Here is a 23355-nt window from a genome sequence, read left to right on the forward strand (position 1 = left end):
GAAATATTCAAATATACCCATACCTGGACGATTGTCTAATTCAGGCAGAAAGCCAGGACATACTTTTGAATCATCTGGAATTTGTACAAAAGGTGCTAACTTGTCTGGGGTACACCATAAACGAAAAGAAATAACATCTGGTACCCTGTCAACAAATTATATTCCTGGGAGCAAGCTTGAACACAACTTCCCAGATGGCTTTCCTCACGCCAGAGAAACAAATTCATTTGACAACTTACTTCAAACTAGTGGCCACAAAAACCCTGCTATCTGCAAGGCAAATACTGCAAGCCTTGGGGTTCATGGCCTCCTGCATTCTACTAATTCCATATGCAAGACTGTATATGAGGAAACTACAATGGTATCTAAAAAGCCTATGGTGTCAACATTCTCAGGATCTAGAAGTAATGATTCCTATCATACCATGCCTACGGCTAGAATTCCTTTGGTGGGCAGAGGCCTGCCACCAAAACAAGGGACTACCATTCACTCTACCCCCTGCCGCCCAAACAGATGCATCAGACTATGCATGGGGGGCTCACCTGGCAGGAAAGTGCATTCAGGACAAATGGAACCCAAGTCAAATGCACCTGCATATCAATCAAAAATAAATGTTAGCTGTACAGAATGCTCTGACAGCCTTCAAGGACCACATTCTTCCATGACAGTTAATGATAAAGACCACTGTTATGTGGTACATAAACAAGCGGGGGGGGGTACCCATTCTTACCCCCTCTGCAGACTAGCCATGGCTCTGTGGAACACAGACTTGAGCTACCAAGTGCATCTACAGGCTCAGTTCCTGCCAGGAAAACTAAATACAATGGCAGACAAACTTAGCAGAAATCTCATAGACCCACACGAGTGGAAACTGGCACCAAAGACTTTCAACATGTTGATAAACAAATGGGGGAGCCGAGATATAGACATGTTTGCCTCCCCTCAGAACTACCAATTGGACAAATTCTGCACAAGGACTCCCCACAAACAAGCTTGGAAAGTGGATGCTCTGTCCTTCAGCTGGAAAAATCTATCAGTTTATGCCTTTCCTCCTCTGCCTCTCCTTTCCAAAGTACTACTAAAAATCAAACAGGACAAACCAAGGATGATACTTATTGCACCAGACTGGCCACGCCAACACTGGTACCACCTCTTGCGCGGTGTGTCACTGCTAGCCCCCATGGCACCTGCCTCAGACCCCTACCCTGCTGTCAAGATTCTGCACCCCCAGCTTCAAACCCTGAACCTGGCAGCCTGTCTAATTACCTAATCTCTCCATTACCATCCCTCAGTAAACAAGTGTTGGTTATCATTTTGGAGGCAAGAAGGCCTAGTACTAGAAAATCTTATGCTGAAAAATGGAAAAGATTCTGTCCCTGGAACCAAACTCAAGGGATGGCCACAGCAGTGCCCAATTTACCTCAGAGTCTTCAATACTTAACTGAGATGCTTCAGAAGGGCCTTTCCTTTTCCTCCATCAAAATTCACGCCTCAGCCATTTCAGCTCATTACAACACAGAACCACCCCTCTTTTCTCACCCACTGCTCAAGCAGTTCCTCAGAGGGGCCAAAAACATAAGACCACCCAGGAGAGCCCCAACTCCAGCCTGGGACTTTAACTTTGTATTGGAAAAACTCAACTCTTCCTCCTTTTGAGCCAGCTGCAAGTGCAGAGTTAAAATTGCTTTCTTGGAAAACAGCTTTCCTTTTAGCAATCACTTCAGCAAGACAGGTATCTGAATTACAGGCCCTTATGGCAGTGGAGTCTTTCATCATCTTTCATGTGATCAGGGTGTCTCTCAGAACCAGTCCCTCCTTCATGCCCAAGGTGGTATCCAGTGTGGTGCTTAATCAGTCCATTCATTTGCCAACCTTCTTTTCTAATCCCCAGAACAAAGGGGAACGGATACTGCACTCCTTAGATGTGCACAAACAACTTAGATTTTACTTGGACTGGACTAAACCTCAAAGGAAATCTGAACAACTGCTGGTGGCATTTGCTGCAGGGGCAGAGGGGAAGGCTATTTCAAAGCAAACCATTTCCAAATGGATAGGCCATTCCATTAATTTTTGCTATAAGCACCACGGAAAACCTATCCCACAGGGGTTTATACAACATTCAACCAGGGCTGCATCTACCTCTACAGCCTTTTTCAGAGGTGTCCCTACCAGAGACATCCTAGAAGCTGCTACCTGGAGTTCTGTACATACTTTCACCAAGCATTACCATTTGCCAATTTTTTATACATCCAGAGCTGGCTTTGCCACTGCAGTCTTGCAGGGCCTTATAGCTGGTCCTAATGCTATCTTAATTCCTCTTCCCATCCTTAGCTTTGGGAATCTACCCAAATTGTGATGACCGCAACAGTGAAACACAAAGAACATATTACAGTTGTGCACACTTAACTACAAATGTAGATGTTCGAGTGTAGTCACTGTTGCAGTCCTGGTCACTCTCCCTCCAGCCCCCTGACTTTTTTTGGCTATACCTCTACTCTCCTATGCTTAAAAGCTTTTTGGTGTATTTGCTTTTTTGTTGGATGTATAACCTTGTATATATGTATATATTTAATTGCTTCCATTAGGGGGCACCTGACATCTGAGGCAAGAAAAACTGATGTAATGGCATCGGTGGCATGGTTTATACCCCTGACTACCTGACATCACGGAAGATGAGACAGCAACCGATGCAGGACCCAAGACTTTGATAATCAGGCCGACTGAGGGCTACTGCAAGCAGATAACTCAAATGTGATGAGTGCAATAGTGAATACACTTGAACATCTACATTTATAGTAAGTGTACACAACTGTACTATCTCAGCAGAGTGAAGCTGTTCTAAGACCTACACTAGTAGTAGTGAGGGAGTAGCCATTCAGGTTACTCCCCTCTTTTCATCATTCTTGACAAGCTAATTATTTTCAGAAAGTGCTGCTTGATTTGCTACTAACTTCAGAATCTGTCTAAATACTTTATCCATAAATCTTCAGGCTCTACTTATTGGTTTCCCCTCAAGTGTTTGGCAGTGCACTGTATAGCCACAGACAACTTGAGATGACATTCTTTCTGTAAAATCACCATTGAAATTTCACCAATACCTAGTTACACACAGGACAATTAGTTTGCAGTGACAAGCACTGCCCCCAGAGTTGCAAACCAAATACTGATGATGTTGCTTTATATTCTCACTCCAGCTGTCTAATCAATAAAAAATGGTCTGTTGACATTGGTATGAACTTTCCCACTATCTCTGATACCTGCTTGATGGATATTAGCACATTGATGAAATGTAGAACTTGCCTCATTTTATTTTATTTATTTTATTTTATTTTATTGTACATTTGTTGACCAGGCTCGTCTAACTGGATATATGTCCATTTTCAGTAGAGGCCCGGGGAGAAAAGCTCCAATGAATACAAGAGTATTAACAAAGGTTAAAGGTTATAATAAAATAAACACAAACAGTAAGTAACCAAGTAGTAGGTTACAATAAAATAGTAATAGCAGATATTTCAAACTACATTGTATTGTACATAACAATGACTGTGTTCAGAATTTAGGATGTAATGTTCAGAAGACGTAAATAATAAAGGCGTTACAGTATTTTTACAGTTCCTGCTTTCATTTATGCTAAACATCATTGACTAGTAAGAAAGTAGGAAGTATTAGTGCAGGGGTGGAATTTTAATCAGGATTACTGCAAGGGCATAACCAGTGCGTTCTAAGGAATAATTAGAGTTTTTGTTTGAAGAGGGGTAGGGAAGGAAGCAAAGTAATTTCACTAGGTAGAAAGTTCCAGTTTTTGCCAGCTGTGTTTGAGAAGAGAGTCACCTGCCATGTTGTTGGACTTACTTATGCTAACTAGTAGTTTATTTGATGAGCGTAAGGTATTAAGATTTTTATAGGGGGTTATGAGGTTTGAGAGTATTGGAGTTTTGTTAGGTTGATTAAGGACCTTATGGGCAATTGTAAGTTGGTTAAATTGAAGCTGATTCTGTAGTTCAAGCCATCCTAGTTGTTTTAGGTTCTGACAGTGATGGATTCTAAAGGGATTTCCAGTGGAAAATCGGGCAATGTTATTATAGGCGCTCGCTAGCTTGAGCAGGTTGTTTTTTGTTAGGTTTGTGTAGATTTGTGAGGCATAGAGCAGTGTAAAGATTAGATGAGAGTGGGCAATAGTAGTTCTAGCTGTAGAAGTAAGGAAGGGTTTGATCCTATATAGGGAGCCCATTTTTCTGTTAACTGTTTTTATAATGTTGTTAATATAAGTGTCAAAGTTAAGGTTGTTATCTATTGTAATTCCTAGGAGTTTGGTGGTAGAGTCAGGAGAAATGATGGTACCATTTTTAGAGATGACTGAGAAATCTATTGGGGTGGACTTACGGGTAGGAGTAAAGAGCAGGAGTTTTGTTTTTTGGGATTCAAGAGGAGACAATGTTTTAAAAAACATGTCTCTGCTGTGTTAAACACCTTCTGAGTTATGGATTGCAGTTCATAGGAAGAATTGGCTGTGCAAATAATGTTGAATAGTCTGCATATTGTATACAGGTAGCCTGAGGAATAGCTAAATGCAGATCATTGATAAAAATTGAGAAAAGTAGACAATCTAGAATTGAGCCCTGGGAAACACCCAGGGTGACTGGCAGGTGGGATGATAGATTATTCTCCCAAAGCACTTCCTACTGTTTATTCCTGAGGTAGAAAGTGAACCATTGTATTCCTTGAGTATCAAGAGAAAGTGATTTGAGAATGTTTATAAGCAAAGGATGGTTTACCATGTCGAAAGCTTTTGAAAAATCAATAAAGAGAGCTGAAGAGAGAATATTATTATTATGGTATCTGTTAATAGAATCAGTGAAGGATAAGAGGGCGGTAGTGTTACTATGGAATGGCCTAAAACCATGCTGGGTATTAGCTAGTATGCTGTGCTGAATTAAACGGTTAAGTAGCTGATGATGAATGCATCTTTCCATGATTTTAGCTAAAGGGGATAGTAGGGCTATAGGTCGATAGTTAGAGTATTCATTTGAGTTCCCACCTTTATGTAGGGGGATGATGTGAGAAATTTTCCACATGGCTGGGATGGTTCCCTCATTAATGGTTCTGTTTATAAGTATAGATATAGGATAGGCTACAGATGTAGCTGATTTTTGCAGATACTCAGCTGGGATCTGGTCAGCAGATGGAGTACAAGGCTTTAGTTTTTGGATGAGTTTGTAAATAAAATTAGTAGAGATGGGTTGTAATTGGAATGTAGGAAGAGGGCTTGTATTGGGAATAGGAGAGCTAGAGTTATCAGGGGATAGCTGGCTGGCCAGAGATTGTATGGCCTCAGTAAAGAAGGTATTGAAGGCATTAGTGGTTTTGATGGGGTTCTCATGGTTAGCGTCTGTTGGGTTTGGTGTACTAGAGTGACCAGGGTGTAGGAGTCTATTGATACTTGCCCAGAACCTCTGTGGATTATTTTGATGTGTTTGCTGCATTTTACAGTAGAAGTCTTTTTTATCTGAAACTACTGCTTTTTTGTCATATTTTTCAGCTGTCTAAATACTTGGTGATCTGTTGGATTTTTAGTACTTCACCACCTAGCCCAGGATTTCTTTCTGAGTAGGATTTTTTGCCTGGTTTCTTTAGAGAGCCAAGTTGCTGGTTTTGACTTAATTCTGATGGTACATTTAGGTGCGTGCTGGTCAAGGATAGTTAAGAATCTAGAGTTAAAGTATTTGACAGCCTCTTCAAGTAGGAGGGTTTTTAGGGGTGACAAATTACAAACACTAAGTTCACTTTGGAATAGCCCTAGGTTAAAATACTTGTTGTTCCGAATAGTCCCATATGTTGAGGGGTGAGAAATATTAATCTTTTTCCCTGATTATGTAGGTCAATGAGTGATCACTTACATCGTCAGGGAAGGTCCCTACCTTATACGTTAGGTGAAAGTTATTAATAAGAATCCAGTGTAAGGTAGTCTCTTTTTTATTTGGTTTGTTAATTCTAGTAGGGTAAGTAATGGTTTGAGAGAAGCCATGAAGGTTAATATGGGAAGTTGGATGTTCAGTATTGATGCTCATCCAATCAATGTTAAAGTCACCTATGATTGTAGTTTCTTTTGGGAAGGTTGATGCAACCCAGCTAAGTATATTTTCTAGTGTACTGATGTTGTTCCCAGGAGGTAATGATGATGTATATAGATTTATAGAGTTGAGCTATATTTTGGAGATGAGTAGATCAGCATTATTGTTCATAGGAGGGTTGTAGGATGAAGAGGTAACTATTAGACCATCTTTGAATAGAATTGCTACACCCCCACCCTTTCTTTTGTTGCGATCATGTCTCAATATATTGTAGCCTGGAGGTGTGATTTCATAATCTTGAGTGCCAGGTTTTAACCATGTTTCTGTCAAACATAGGATGGCAAAGGAGTAAACATCCAAGAGAGCATGGAGGTGGGCCACTTTGTTATTTAAGCTACGGATATTGAGATGTGCTATCAGGAGTGAGTTGGGGAGTTTGGTAGGGGAGAGTGGGATAGAGGGATTGAGAGTGTGCTAGGACATTGGCTGGGCCTGGATTAGGATGGATGTCTCCATCTTCTGAGGATTGTCTTTTTAGTCTAAGCAAAGTATTGTGTGTGTAACTGATATGATACTAAACTTTCCTGGTTATTATGTTATTGTATGTAATGTGGGCCAGTCTGTGGTACTTTGATAGAAGGTAGCTTGGAGTGGATGTTATATTTATATGACTGAGAGAGGTAGTGAGAGGTTGTATGGATGTTTATAAGGATAGTGAAATTGAGAATAATTAAGATGTTTGAAGGAGGTTAGGAGATAGTCTGAGGTTAGAACGGGTATAAGTGTGGCAATGAGAAGTATTTTGGTAAAAGGCGAGTTAGTTATTATAGGCATGATGCTGAGTTTGATTAAGGGTGCTATAAGATAGGTAAGACTGGTGAAAGTCAAAGTAAAGATATGAGAGCAGGTTATATTACCCTAAGTAATGGGAGCTAGTGATTGGTTATATGGAGAAAGTGTGTGATGTAAAAGCTTAGCTAGCAGAACTATCTAATTTGTTGGTTTGGATAGAAGGAGTGGTTTAAGAAGTATAAGTCTAGGGCCACTGGGGGTGGGTGGGAATTGGGGGTAGGGTAGGGGAGCGGAGTGAGCCCGCAGGGCGAACGGAGTGGGTAGAACCAAGAAAGGGAAAATGAGGAGGAGCAACAAAACCCAATCAGTAACACAAATCCCTTACTTTGTGTCTGAGCAATTGGAAACTTACAGGTAAGTGTGTGTTTGTAGTTGACCAAAGGTCTGGAGCTCGTGGAAGGTAGAGCTCTCTGAAGTTAGCAGACTCTGAAAAGACCAGTCACCAGGAGATTAGGTAAAAATAAAAGTAACTGAGAGCTGGAGAACTGTTGGGCAAAGTAAATGGAGAAATGGTAATGATTTTATGGCCTTATACTGTCACCTAGTGGCGTTTTCAAGGCAAAGCAACTGCTATACATTGCAAAGGATGTTATTGGGGGTTTAATAAAGTAAGAGGCAGTAGCCAGCTGGAGTGCACGCCGCGTTGAAATGCTATTAACAGTAGAAAACTAGTCAGTTTTGTTTCCAAAAAACAGTGAAAATCACCTACACTTTAAAATTATGTTAAATTGTAGTAATTAACAATGAGCAGGAGTAGCATCCATCCAGACAATGTCTCTTAGGGAGTAGTGAATAGAAGATGGTTTCCACACGGTTGGGGAAAAGCGCCCGAGTTTAAAAAGGGCTTAGCAGGCTAGAACAAAAACAGAAGAGAAACAGGGGTTTAGAATTAGAACAAAAGGACAGCAGAGAGGTAAGACACAGGAACACAAATACAACTATTAACCTATCAGTTAGCTACGGACAGAATATACTGACTTATAAGGGGAAAGGAAAGGTATACTGACTTATAAGGGGAAAGGAAAGGTAGCAGAAGGTACAGAAAGGAGGGAGTCAAACAATTACATTGATGGTTTGCGGAGTCTTCAGAAAGGACTCATTAAACGACTGCATACATTATATGCTGCGCTTTCATGGGATAGTAAGATACCTGTACTGTCGGAAATGAGGGAAGAGAAGCAGTGTAGGGAGATAGCAAGCAGAAAAAAAGAGTAGAACTGTCTTATAAAAGTGATACAGTATACATACGCATTTAAACAAGAGCAGTTACAGGAGCAGAGGCCTAGCAACAGAATATTAACAGAAACTACAATCTCATAATAGTAAACAGCTACAGTGCAGCAGATACAGAAATGCGAACCTACTATTCACATTTGCCGTTATGGCAGCTTTCAACATAGCATAAATGTCCGTGTTACTACCTTGTAATAGACAAGCAGTCACAAGCCTAAACTACCGGAATGTATTACACCAGTAACAGTTCACTGTATGCAAAGGCAGCAGTTAAATAATACCATACACATTTAACAAAGATTTATATGCAGCTTGTGTCTACCAGCATGAGAGAAAGTTGAAAACAGCAGAACACTTACCAGCTAGCACGCCAATGGCCACACCATGAGGCAGGGGCAAAGTAAAGATGGCGCTATGAGTAACACCACTACTATATAGATTTCAGGGGACGGTTGTGGGATAAAGTAGGGAGGAGACAGGGGGAGAGTGCATGGAGGTAAGGCGGATATCAGGGGATGCTGAACCAAGAAAGGGAAAATGAGGAAGAGCAACCAAACCCAATCAGTAACACAAATCCCTTACTTTGTGTCTGAGCAATTGGAAACTTACAGGTAAGTGTGTGTTTATAGTTGACCAAAGGTCTGGAGCTCGTGGAAGGCAGAGCTCTCTGAAGTTAGCAGACTCTGAAAAGACCAGTCACCAGGAGATTAGGTGAAAATAAAAGTAACTGAGAGCTGGAGAACTGTTGGGCAAAGTAGATGGAGAAATGGTAATGATTTTATGGCCTTATACTGCCACCTAGTGGCGTTTTTAAGGCAAAGCAACTGCTATACAGTGCAAAGGATGTGAATGGGGGTTTAATAAAGTACGAGGCAGTAGCCAGCTGGAGTGCACACCGCGTTGAAATGCTATTAACAGTAGAAAACTAGTTAGTTTTGTTTCCAAAAAACAGTGAAAATCACCTACACTTTAAAATTATGTTAAATTGTAGTAATTAACAATGAGCAGGCGTAGCGTCTGTCCAGGCAATGTCTCTTAGGGGTGAATAGAAGATGGTTTCCACATGGTTGGGGAAAAGCGCCCGAGTTTAAAAAGGGCTTAGCAGGACTTTAAAATTATGTTAAATTGTAGTAATTAACAATGAGCAGGAGTAGCGTCCGTCCAGGGAATGTCTCTTAGGGAGTAGTGAATAGAAGATGGTTTCTACACGGTTGGGGAAAAGCGCCCGAGTTTAAAAAGGCTTAGCAGGCAGCTAGCATGCCAATGGCCACAAGTAAAGATGTTTACTAACAACCAGTTAATTGTCAAACTGCTACAGTATGTGAGGGATGTATTTGCACATTGTCACTGATGGTAAAGTTCTCACATAAAAGCACTCCTAATGTCAATAAGGTTGTCAGTAGTACACATGCTGCACCCATCACACACAATTCAAAGCAGACACATAGACCCATACATACTGAGGCACTTAAATGTACCCTTCCTAAGCCTAAAAGACCTCCTAGGTGAAGTGCACTTAACAAACAACACCAAACATACAAGCACAGAGATTCTTGGATTTTGTAAACACAACCTCCCTGGAACAGATTGTCAGTAGACCATCAAGGGGTGCAACCATACTGGATCTGGTCCTCACTAATATGCTGAGTGCTGCACACCGTTAGTGTAATGTCTTCTCTGGGAAGGTCAGACCACAAAATGGTCTCCTTTGAAGTAAAAATAAAACCTGGATTGCAGCTAACCTTGGAATATTCAGGAACTACTCTAAGGGTAACTTCCTACTGTTAAATGATAACCTGACAAATTTTCAAGCCCCCATAAACCCCTGAGAACACTGCTGCCTTCACAGAACTGTTCATAGAAACCCTGTACAAGCATGTTAATAGCTGCATAGAGGCAGCTGTACCCACCAGGAGGACATTCATACCTGGTTTGGTGCCTGTATGTCTAACAGACACAGGTAGCCCGCAAATGGTTCATCCTACAGGCCCTTACTTGTAAATGTTTCACCTGCCAAACCCCTGCTTACACTTATCAAGAGTACCAGAATTTGTCAGAGATTTGGGATGTGCGGCTAGGCTTAAAAAGACCCTTGTGGTCGTTAGCCTAGTAAGCACCTATGAACCTATAAGAAGTACAGAACTAACTCAAAAAACAAGCCACCCTAGTGGAATTGTAACATCAATAGGCTGTATAGCAGAAATAAGAAAATCATGTCAAAAATTAGGAGGTACAGCACCCAGTAGGATAATGGCACTCTTAAACTAAACAAACAATTCTGAGGACAGATAGTCTACCAAAGCCAAATTTTAGGTAAATTTGGCCTCTCAGGCCAAGGACAACCACAACGCATTCTTTAACTATGTTTGTAGCTTCAAAGGTAGTACACAGCTATGTGCAGATCTCATTGTAAATGCAGACACCTATACTGAGCCAGAAGATACTGGCTGTCAAATTCAGCTCCACCTTTACCCCTCTCTCCCCCACCTTCCCTCAGGAAATACCATCAAATATAACTCGCCCCTGCTGTCACTAGAGAACATGTCCTTAATGCTCTCTCTAAGACCAAGAACACTGCATCAACGGGCCCAGACAATATTCCAGGATGACTTCTAAATATCATGAAACATGACCTATCAGGCCGTCTGGAATTGCTATTTATCTGTAGCCTGCAAACAGGCTTTGTGCCTCATGAATGGAGAACAGCAGTAGTCATCCCTCTGCACAAATGTATCTACAGACCCTTTGTCTCATATGCAAAACCATGGAAAGAATTATCTTGGATGTGATCAGTAATGACATAGGAAGCCTCCAAAGGCTGGACCCAACCCAATTTGGTTTTGTTAAGGGCAGGTCATGCCTACTCAGTGTGGCGGACTTCTTTGAGAATGGATGAGGGCAAAATGGTTCACACCGCCTACCTTGACCTGGCCAAGGAATTTGATAAAATCTCCCTCTCAGGCATTGTTAACAAACTTAAGACGTCAGGTACAAACCCTTATGTCATCCATCGGATAGCCAGCTGGCTCACAAACAGGACCCAGGAAGTTAGAACTGGGGAGTCCACCTCTACAAAAAGGCCAGTCACAAGCAGAGTCCCTCAAGGATCAGTTCTGAGACCACTCCTTTTTGGCAATTACTTCCCTGAAGACAAAGCCAATGTCAGTGACCTCTGGCTGACTCAGTTTGCAGAGGACTGCAAATTATGAGCTGTCATTGAATTGCCCGCTGACATAAATGTTCTCCAGGAAGGGCTGACACAGACAAACAACTGGTGCCAGAGCCATGGACTAAGACTAAATGCCAAGAAATGCGTAATAGTGGCCTTTGGGAAGTTATCTACCCCTGGTAACTATCATATTGCAACACATCCATATGAGTTGACCTTGTATTCTGGGACTTGGGGATACACACATAATAATCTAGCATTTGACCATCACTTGTCTACAATAGTGAGGAAATTATTCTGTGTTGTCTGACATATAAAGAAAGGTTTAGTGGCTACATCAAAGGAAGTCATTTCTCCACTGTATTCGACATTCATCAGACCTATCATTGATTACAGTGCCCCTTTTGGTGTGTACCCAACCAGGCATATCCAGCAATTGGAACGTCTTTAGAGGTTCCTCACTAAAAGAATACAGGGCGTAAGTAACATGTCATATGCAGACTGCCGCAAGGCCCTATCTCTGTATTCTGTTTCCTTCAGGCTGTTGAGGGGAGACCTATGCCTGGCATACAAGGTATTGGCAGACCCCATCTGATGGACCTCCTTCATATCTATAAAACAAACAACACCAGAATTACCTGTTCTAAAGACATAAACCTTGTCTGTGATAGGACCTGCTGGAGAGACAGGTATGTATCCCAAAGGCTACCCCTTCTTTGGAACAGGTTCACCATTTATGTGAAGCAGAGTTCCTTCCTAAACCAATTCAAGTGTAACTTTGATAATTGGATGGGGAACATAAAATTCATCCCTGGTTTGGCACCTATGTCTTTAAAGGACACAGGCAGCCTGTAGATGGTTCATCTCCCAAGCCCTGCTTACACTTAAGGGTACCAGAACTTGTCAGAGATTTGGGATGTATGACTAGAGTTAAAAAGGCCCTTGTGGCCATTAGACTAGTAAACACCTATGAACCTGTGAACCTATGTGTAGAAAGGTGAAATTACATCTCTGCAAGACCCATGTTAATGCATGTTTCTGAGTTTCACTGATAGGGGAGTGATTTTGCTAATTGGCTTGCCTGGCTGTGAACTGATGTAATGTATGTGTGTAATACATGGTTGTTATTTGCAGGTATTCTGATTTCAACATTGTAGATTCAGGATTTTGACATTTCAGGATTTTGCACTCAGTATTATGTTAAGTAAGCTGTCATGTACCCTTTTAAAACATACTAACTGATTGTAAAGAGCTAGTACTGACACACAGCTGCCTGGACAGGATAAATACAGGTGGGATAAAAGGAGTTGCTAAAGGGAGAACATATTTTGTCACTTCATATAATCATGCATGTTTAATTGTGGAGGATGGTGGTGATGGAGTGGACTTCACAGTAAGAATGTTTTACGGCTAACTCATAATGTTTCGGTACCATCCATTTTCATCAAATGACTATGTATGACTCATGATTTTGGCCATCAGAATAAGGGATAGTCCTTTGAATGAGATCACTTAAAAGTAATTGTCTCTTGATCCCTAAGGTTCAGTAATACCACAGTAGATTAAACTATAGTACCCAGAGTGGAGGAACAGACCCTCCACATATAGACAGTGTGCTTCTGTGGGTCTTTCTCCCCTACAAAAATTATTTTACAATTTTTTTTATGTTCAGCTAAAGTTTTACTGTATATATTGTACATTGACTGTTTATGACTGTAGGGCTGGCTCATGGGTAGAAATGGTCATCAGAGCAGGTTAACCAACAAAATAAAATAAAATTAAATGGAGATTTGACCATCTTCCTTCTGTTAAAACACCATTCAATATTTTTGATTTCAGGGACAAGTTACACAGACGATATTTCTAGGTGCATGATTCCTCGGGTTGTATGACTCTGAGTGCACTTTATACACAATAACAGTATTCATTTTCACACTGTTAATCCAAGTGGTCATGTAAAATACATTTTAAAATTGTTCCACATGTATACATGCATGTTTAGAGCAGATGTACCATCTTCATTTCTTAAGCAATAAATAGTCTAATTGTATATATGTAATAAGTTGTATCTGCCAGTGTTAAAAATAAACATAATTCATGTATGTTTATAATGTAATACTAAACTGTTCTGCTCTGTTCTGTCATGCTGGGACAGTGGTTTAGTCATTTTTGGAGGGAGCAAATGTGTTTTCTTAAATGCTACCTCACTCCTAGAATTGTTTAGTTTTTTACTAACCTGTCATCTGGAAGCATAAAAGAAAGAGAAATTTCAGGCTGGAGATGTGGCCACCTGTTTTCACATGGCTTGTTGCTGTGCTTCCAGATACCAGAAAACTTTGAAGACGTTGCTGTTAAATTTTCAGATGAGGAGTGGAAGATGCTAACAAAAGAGGAGAAAAGGCTTCACAGGTTGGTGATGATGGAGAACTATGAGAACATGGTTTCTGTAGGTAAGAGAGATGATTTCATGAATTCCATCTATATTTGAAGGGTAGTCTTACTTTAAAAAGTTCAAACATTTGTACTGTGAGAAAAGAAATGCTAAATTTTATAGGAAATCACACTATAATGTGTTTACCGCTTTCTAGAAAGTAAAGTGATAAAAACTATTTGTGTTGAGTGAAAATAAATGCTAAATTTGCTAGAGCAGTGTCCCTTTCTGCAAAGTAAACTGATAAGAACTGCTTTGATCTTACAATTTCCATCCTTTGAGTTGTTCATCAGGTAAGTTCTATTGCAGACAACTGTCTTTGAGATGAGAGACTTCTAGACGTATGATGTGCTCTAAGTATCACATTCTGCATTTGGAGTTTATGAGAATCAAACTGAGATTTGTGTTTTAGATTATCAGCTCATATTTGTCGCTCACTAAGTTGCCACCCACTTTGGGCTGATGTAAGAGATGATATAACCCAAGCAAAAGTTTTTTTTTTTTTTTTTTTTTTTTTTAACAGCTCATTTTTTTCTGTTTGTTTTCATGACGGTCCTGTATGGTCTTCATGTTATTAGTCAGATTCTGAGTTCCAGGTCTGACTGTAACTCTTGTTAACATTTTTTTTTGCCAGTGTATGAATATTGAATTAAATGTGTTTTACTACTTAAAATGCTAATCAGGAGCATATACAAGACAACCAGACTGTGCTTCTTTGACCACTACTAAGAATGATTGACTTGGCTCTGAATAAGCACACAGATTTCAATATAAGAAGACATCTGCAATGTTTCATTTCATTGCTAAGAAGTTAATTGATACTAGTGCATAATAATGAATGACTAATAAGCACTTTGGGCACCACCCAAGCAAAATCTGGCATAACTGAAGCTTGTCTTACTTTGTAATAAATTCTGGGGACACACGAGATGTTTGCATAACATTGCATTCGGAGCCTGTAAGCCAGCTGTTGTCTTCATTGTCACTGTCATTAACAAATAATGCTGTTGAAGTTTGGATATGAGATACATTTGGCCTGTCCTCAAATTTTGTTACTCAGAGTGAGAAACAAAAGAACGGTAGCTGTACAGGACGAAATTCACTCGTAACCAAATAATCAGCTTAGTCGGAAGTTCACAAAGAGAAAAGAAAAGCAAGAAATAATAAAAAAATGTTTTAACACTATAGAAACACATAAATAAAAACTTAAGCACTTTCATCCTATGACAGTCTAAAGAAGTCCTTAACCTGTTATTCAACAGCCAGCACTCTCCTGATATTCACTCCTTCAGTCCTTGCAATAGGCTACCCCCTTCCTGTGAATGTGGTAAGTTAGTGCCTCCCTTTCACTCTTTGTCTTTGTTTATAGGTTAGGAGTAGGCTAACTGCCCATGTGGGCCATATTAAGCCTAGCCAATTCACCCTTGTGAGAATCAAATCCTGCAGTTTGTGTCTGTAAGGCAAATATCTTAACCATTATGTCAACATCTCTCTGTAGTGAAGATTTTATTTATTTATTTAACATATATTTACTGGGAATGTCCGACTTGGAATGGAGACAATTTTCAGCGGAGGCCTGGGGAAAAATGCTCCAGATGCATGTCTTTGTAATGTGGGAGAAGACCACACGAATGCAGGGAGGACATGCAGACTCTACACAGAAGGCACCCCAGCTGAGAATCAAACCAGAGAACCTCTTGCTGTGAGGTAACAACACTACTGCTGCACCACTGCACCATCCTAAAGATTATTCCAAGAACACTGAGATGCCTGTTCTGGAAATGATTAGTGGTAGTGAGATCTCAACACCTTTTAGGTCTGTATTGGAATGACTCCTCTAGACAGCCATGTAAATGTATGCACTCCAGGTACTTATTGATCCAGTGCCTTCTTCTTTGAAGAAGCATAACTGGTATTTGGCTAAGAAGAATGAGGACACAAGTCACCCCTTGCTTGGAATCTGCCATAAAGAATTCCATTTTTATGTCCTGGAAAGATGTTAATGCTACTATTCCTGCTTCCAGGCAACATATGTCTGTAAACCACCAGCAGAGTGCAAAGTCCTCTCCCAGCATCATAGGCCAGATTCCATTCTGATCCTTCAATTCTGCTAGCATTCATAAAGCTGATGTCCACCCAATAAGAAGTCCAAACACTGGAACAGGGTTCGCAAGAGAATATTTTGTTTTGCCAATTTAAATCCTTTGAGGCTGCTACTATCTCCTTAACCTGTTCCATTTTCAGTTTTCCATTGTAGACTACTCTGGAGAAACTGGTAGAGTTTTCTTTGATTTTCAGGCTGTAGTGTCTATGGTTAAGACCATTGTCAGAACATACTCAGTGGATTTTCACTCAACTCACTGAAATTTGCATTGTACTGATGTTACTTTTCTCTTTCAAGCACAAGCTTAGATAGACCTTCTCGGGTGTTTCCTTCTGGGTTGAAGTACACTCTGTGCAGACTTTGTAGGAAATTGTAGAAGATCTGCAGAATAAGAAACAAAACATTATCAACTGATGGGTAACTTTCAAAGCAAGAGTCTGTGACTCAAGATGAGGCAGTTTTGATGCCTCTGGCTTTTCCAGATATGTCTCCAGGTAAGACTCAGTAAGGGAGTTTGTCAGCTGTCTTAACTATGCTCAGATCTGCACAATAGAGACTAGTTCTCAGAGTTTGCTACAGTGCGGTGGATCCTTGTATTCTGGGCCATGAAGCAACTATATATTGGAGCTCTTAGGTTCTTCCTCACCAGTAACGTCTTTAAAAGATCATGCAGTCTCAGCAGAACAGTCGGACCACGTCCACATTCTACTTTTCCCAGGGGCCATACTGCCTGTTCCACACTTAGAGAGAGATATAGGGTTACATTTCTGCCTTTCTTTTCTTTGTCATCCTTTAGGGCAATGGTTGGGTTCCATGCCAATGTTGACCTGCACAACCTTTAGTACATTCTGCATGTAATGTTCTCCATGATGACTGTTCAGGGAAAACATTTCTCCTGCTTCATCAAGGCACCTGGATGGTGTTGCAGGATGTAACATATGCATTCTGGCACACCTTTGTTTATTTTATTTATTCGACATTTAAGTAGTCTGGATCACAAAGATCCATTTAAGCTACAAACTAGTTGAGATAGAAAATCAGGGAAATAGTTTTGAGTGTTACATCTCATGAGAGTATACAATGTAAGTTGAACAAAATTTGGAAAACATAAAGTCAAGAGAGATTATTTAGCATTAATTATAAACTGCATTGAAAAAAAGTATTTTTGATAGAAAAAAAATGAGCATTCTAGTAGCTGTCAGTATATGCATTCGAGGTCACTTAAAATTGTGAAACACCATTACCTTGAATGTTACAATGGAAGGCAAGCAAATGAGCAGTAAGGAGTGTGTGTTCTGCATTACGAGTGTTTTGTATGACCTTTAAGTATGGTATATATCACCAATCTAAGGTAAGACATTAACCTAGCTGCACATATATTGGATGTCAGAAGTGAACTTGTTGATGAGAAAAGTGCATTCTGAGGCTTTGGTCTAAAAACTGAGAAGGCTTTGGTAGTGCACTCCACTGAGGATAGAAACAGTGCTAGGGCAGCACTGTTATAGGAGTGAAACATATTTAGTTATTTATTGAATTTGTTTGCAGTGATAGATAGACCATTGGGCAATAGATTGCTCCTTTTCAGTGGCAGCCAGGGGAGAAAAGCTACCAAACAAATAACCAAAATTACTATTTTAACAACTTTTTTGAAAACATAGGTTCATAAGTAGTTACCAGACATACAGCTCAAATTCCCAATTTCTCAAAGCCTTGTCTGGTTAAGTGACTTGATCAAGATCACACAATAGGTAAATGAAGGTTAAGGGATTCAAACCCTGTAGTATAGGAAGTAGCTCATTTACACTTCTTCATTACCAACTGCCAGACTGTTTATTTATTCATTCATTCATATGAATGAGTGCTATATGAATCTATATATGTACTATGTATTAGTTACTCTATGTCTGGAGCTTTTCCTCCCCAGGCCTTCACTGAAATGGGCTCACCTTGGCTCAGTGGACTATGCCAGTAAACAAATGCAAATAAATAAATAAATAAATCATTTCATTTTGTTTCCATTTGTTGACTGGGAATAATCAGCTTTACTAAAAACCCATTTTCAGTGGAAACCGGAGAATAAATGTTTCTCAGTTATACAACAGAGGTAAGAAAAAACAGCTGTACATAAACATTTTGAATGCATATGCAAAACAATTACAAAATACATATATACATAAATAGAACAAAAGCATAGATGCCATAGTATTACAAGACATATATCAAAGAACCCTAAAAAGGAAACATTAAAGAAGCATTCACTACATAGATGCCAGAATATATACAATGTGATGGCAATGTTATATACGGTATCCTCCTATTAAGGCACTTTTATTTTCTGGGATACAGTCATTAGATCTATAGTGGCCTAGGCAGCTCTTGGGATATAATAGGTTTGCAGAAGATGCACACAAAAGTAGTCAGTAAGGAGGATAGAAAGAAAGTAGTAGAGGTAATGCATGTTCAATTTAGAGCAGAAAGCAAGCATTTAGAAAAGTAAAATGGAGAGGTATAGTTGGTGGGAAGGGGTGAGTTAGAGAGGTAGACAGATGTGATCAGAGGTGAAACAGAGAAGGTAGACAAAAATAGTATTAATAACATACATTTATGAGGTTATTGAGGTATTTATTTTGCAATAGGTGAAATTACAAAGTAGTAGGGTAGTCAGGAGTAAACCATGTGAATAGCCTGGAGTCCATGAGGTAGTGTTGTACATCAGCTTTGAATGATTTAATGTTTCCAGTTTGTTTGAGTGTTGGATGGAGTTCCAGATTTTAAAGATACAAGAAGAGTATGTGTCCCCAGCAGAGTTGTTAGATTTTTGTTAGTGTTAGTAGGCATGTAGAACTGCAAGTGGTGACTAGCACTAAGGCATTTCATAGTTTCATAGTTTAGTACTAGGCTATCTGCCCTGAGGCATTTGCAAGCCTAGCCCTAGAGATGTGGCTTTCGCCACCCCATGTAGTGGTACTAAGGTGTATAGAATAAATTTAGAGTACTGTGCCTTTGTCTAGTAGTGACACATTGAAGACCCCCTTACTTATTAAAATTAGTTTACTGTGCCTCTGTTAAGTAGCGATACAGGGGTGACCCCCGGGGTAAACCTACGATGTTATGTGATCCTATCTCACTACATTCTGTACTGATGGGCTCAGAGCCGATCCCTCGGCTCCGACCGCACGCTTATGCTATAGAGCGCAGGCCTCTTATTGGCTGAGCTATCTTTATCCCAGGATGCACCACCACTGATCCCCAGATCTCGTTTGCAGCTTACAGAGCTTAGGCGTGGTCTCAACTTGGCTGGGCTAAGTACTATTTATTTAGGCTTTCCTGTCAGAAATTTGCTTGCTTTAAATCCAAAAGCTGTTTTAACAGCTATTGTTGTTATCTGAGTGTGTATTGGTAGTTTTATAGAGAATTCGTGTTTTTTCCTGTCAGGGAAGGTTTCCCGTTTAGTTAGAGGGCCTTCCCTGTTGCTTCTACTGTCTTGGTTTTGTTTGTGGGTCAAGTACCCATTTAAGTTAGAGGGTCTTGACCCTCTCTGTCTCTCTTTCTTCTGTGAAACTTCGTTTTACTGTACTTGTTTTAAAAAAAAAAAAAATATATATATATAATAATAATAAAGAAGAGATATTTTATTTACTGTGACAAACCCTTCTTTTTCACTGTATATAACTGTGTTTTGTCTTTTTGGCTATGTCGAAAGAACACAAACCCTCCGGGTTTAAGAAATGCACGAGGTGTGGCTTTAAAATGTCCATAACGGACGACCACTCTTGTCGCCTATTGCTTAGGCGTAAGCACTTACAAGAATCGTGTAGCATGTGCCACGCTTTTCATCAAGAGTCCTCCAGGAGAGGAAGAACAAATTAATCCTGAAAGGGTTAATCAAGCCATCCTTCGAGGAGGCTTTATCTTCCTCTCCTTCTCCTTCTAAAAGAAGAAAGCGTCGGCTCACCAGTCAGTCGGAACCGACTGCAAAAATCTAAGCAGACTTCTCCATCGGCTCCACGGACTTGAGCCCGAGGCGAACGGTCTGCCTCGATGCCTCCAGCCTCACCCCTCTGGTTTCGGAGCTGAGGACTGGGGCATCGAGAGGCGGGTCACCTTCATCGGCTCCACTGATATTGGAGCCGATAAGGGTTACTGGCTCAGACTCTTCCCTCGGAGCCGAGTCCTTATCGTACCAGGGAAATTACCTTAAGATCTTCCTCGGGCCGATAGTGGTAGAGTCCTTCGAGCCGGTCCCGACTCCTTGAGCCGATGGAGAAATCGGTTCGGCCCGATCGGTATCCTCTAGATCATCCAAGATGTCTGATTCGGACATCGACAGGGTGCTCCTTCGACTCTTCCAGTCTCGGTGTTCCAAAAGCTAGTTTCGGCTCCAGCCCATTGACTTCGGAGCCGATGGTCCACTCCTACTGTGGTTCCTCCTCCAACAGCCTCGGCACTGCTGGAGCCGGTGCTGGTGGAACGGTGGAGGTTTTAGGGTCGGGCCCGACCCTTGCTCCAACTCCGGCTCTTGGGTCGGAGTTCAGTACACGGACTTCTTCCTTCGGCCCTGGGGGGGAGGCTTCGGGATTGATGCTTACGGTCCCAAGTCTCCCTCTTGGTACGTCGGCGGCGGGAGTGCCGTCCACTGTCGACCCCCCAGGATTCTGGTGGTCCCGCCTTCAGGGCTATGAGGAGTGCATTAGCCAAATCTTCCTTGGCTACCTCCACGGTTTCCCCAGCTCCTTCCCTGCATACGGAGACTGGGTCTTTGGCAGTCCCCCTGTCCTTAGACGGCGGAGCCCCCGGGCCTCAGGTTACCCCCGCTGGGGTTTCTCCCCCTCCTGGAGGTCCTTCTGAAGCCTCTTCGGAAGAACCCCCAGGAAGAGATTGTGCAAGAGGAAGCACGTTGACTCCCTGATGAGTCTCTTACATCAGACACTGGTTTGATGATGCAGAGGGGTCCCCTGTCGCCTCGGATGATGTCTCCTTTGCAGACATCCTGGAAGCTCCTAAAACAACGAGGCTGCTGGCAGTCCAAACCTCCCTCTGCTGATGAGTCGCTGTTCCTAAAAGGCCTTCGGGCTCAGCCCTCTTCGGCCCTGGGTGTCTCCCGCCTCTTCATGAGCTCTTGGATTTGATCTGTCGGAAGGGCTTGGAACACCCAGACTTGTGGAACCGGACATCTACATTTATGGTAGGTACAAAACTGTACTTTTCATTTCATTGCTAAGAAGTTAATTGATACTAGTGCATAATAATGAATGACTAATAAGCACTTTGGGCACTACCCAAGCAAAATCTGGCATAACTGAAGCTTGTCTTACTTTGTAATAAATTCTGGGGACACACGAGATGTTTGCATAACATTGCATTCGGAGCCTGTAAGCCAGCTGTTGTCTTCATTGTCACTGTCATTAACAAATAATGCTGTTGAAGTTTGGATATGAGATACATTTGGCCTGTCCTCAAATTTTGTTACTCAGAGTGAGAAACAAAAGAACGGTAGCTGTACAGGACGAAATTCACTCGTAACCAAATAATCAGCTTAGTCGGAAGTTCACAAAGAGAAAACAAAAGCAAGAAATAATAAAAAAAATGTTTTAACACTATAGAAACACATAAATAAAAACTTAAGCACTTTCATCCTATGACAGTCTAAAGAAGTCCTTAACCCGTTATTCAACAGCCAGCACTCTCCTGCCATTCACTCCTTCAGTCCTTGCAATAGGCTACCCCCTTCCTGTGAAGGTGGTAAGTTAGTGCCTCCCTTTCACTCTTTGTCTTTGTTTATAGGTTAGTAGTAGGCTAACTGCCCATGTGGGCCATATTAAGCCTAGCCAATTCAACCTTGTGAGAATCAAATCCTGCAGTTTGTGTCTGTAAGGCAAATATCTTAACCATTATGTCAACATCTCTCTGTAGTGAAGATTTTATTTATTTATTTAACATTTATTTACTGGGAAAGTCCGACTTGGAATGGAGACAATTTTCAGCAGAGGCCCGGGGAAAAATGCTCCAGATGCATGTCTTTGTAATGTGGGAGAAGACCCACACGAATGCAGGGAGGACATGCAGACTCCACACAGAAGGCACCCCAGCTGAGAATCAAACCAGAGAACCTCTTGCTGTGAGGTAACAACACTACTGCTGCACCACTGCACCATCCTAAAGATTATTCCAAGAACACTGAGATGCCTGTTCTGGAAATGATTAGTGGTAGTGAGATCTCAACACCTTTTAGGTCTGTATTGGAATGACTCCTCTAGACAGCCATGTAAATGTATGCACTCCAGGTACTTATTGATCCAGTGCCTTCTTCTTTGAAGAAGTATAACTGGTATTTGGCTAAGAAGAATGAGGACACAAGTCACCCCTTGCTTGGAATCTGCCATAAAGAATTCCATTTTTATGTCCTGGAAAGATGTTAATGCTACTATTCCTGCTTCCAGGCAACATATGTCTGTAAACCACCAGCAGAGTGCAAAGTCCTCTCCCAGCATCATAGGCCAGATTCCATTCTGATCCTTCAATTCTACTAGCATTCATAAAGTTGATGTCCACCCAATAAGAAGTCCAAACACTGGAACAGGGTTCGCAAGAGAATATTTTGTTTTGCCAATTTAAATCCTTTGAGGCTGCTACTATCTCCTTAACCTGTTCCATTTTTAGTTTTCCATTGTAGACCACTCTGGAGAAGCTGGTAGAGTTTTCTTTGATTTTCAGGCTGTAGTGTCTATGGTTAAGACCATTGTCAGAACATATTCAGTGGATTTTCACTCAACTCACTGAAATTTGCATTGTGCTGATGTTACTTTTCTCTTTCAAGCACAAGCTTAGATAGACCTTCTCGGGTGTTTCCTTCTGGGTTGAAGTACACTCTGTGCAGACTTTGTAGGAAATTGTAGAAGATCTGCAGAATAAGAAACAAAACATTATCAACTGATGGGTAACTTTCAAAGCAAGAGTCTGTGACTCAAGATGAGGCAGTTTTGATGCCTCTGGCTTTTCCAGATATGTCTCCAGGTAAGACTCAGTAAGGGAGTTTGTCAGCTGTCTTAACTATGCTCAGATCTGCACAATAGAGACTAGTTCTCAGAGTTTGCTACAGTGCGGTGGATCCTTGTATTCTGGGCCATGAAGCAACTATATATTGGAGCTCTTAGGTTCTTCCTCACCAGTAACGTCTTTAAAAGATCATGCAGTCTCAGCAGAACAGTCGGACCACGTCCACATTCTACTTTTCCCAGGGGCCATACTGCCTGTTCCACACTTAGAGAGAGAGATATAGGGTTACATTTCTGCCTTTCTTTTCTTTGTCATCCTTTAGGGCAATGGTTGGGTTCCATGCCAATGTTGACCTGCACAACCTTTAGTACATTCTGCATGTAATGTTCTCCATGATGACTGTTCAGGGAAAACATTTCTCCTGCTTCATCAAGGCACCTGGATGGTGTTGCAGGATGTAACATATGCATTCTGGCACACCTTTGTTTATTTTATTTAT

At 41.1% G+C, this 23355-nt stretch overlaps 1 protein-coding gene across 4 annotated transcripts in view; it reads left to right on the forward strand.

Annotated features, from left to right (window-relative positions):
• LOC122794590 (zinc finger protein 345-like) overlaps nucleotides 1–23355 on the forward strand; it is a 441710-nt gene that overhangs the window by 226961 nt on the left and 191394 nt on the right. For all 4 annotated transcript variants that reach the window (XM_044063124.1, XM_044063122.1, XM_044063125.1 and 1 more), the window contains exon 5: nucleotides 13649–13775. In XM_044063124.1, coding sequence (XP_043919059.1) covers nucleotides 13649–13775 — 127 coding nt within the window. The remainder of the gene's footprint in view (nucleotides 1–13648; nucleotides 13776–23355) is intronic.

This window comes from Protopterus annectens, chromosome 2.part1 (genome assembly GCF_019279795.1).
Source record: "Protopterus annectens isolate FY-2018-M chromosome 2.part1, PAN1.0, whole genome shotgun sequence".
In the NCBI taxonomy this organism is placed as follows: domain Eukaryota; kingdom Metazoa; phylum Chordata; order Ceratodontiformes; family Protopteridae; genus Protopterus; species Protopterus annectens.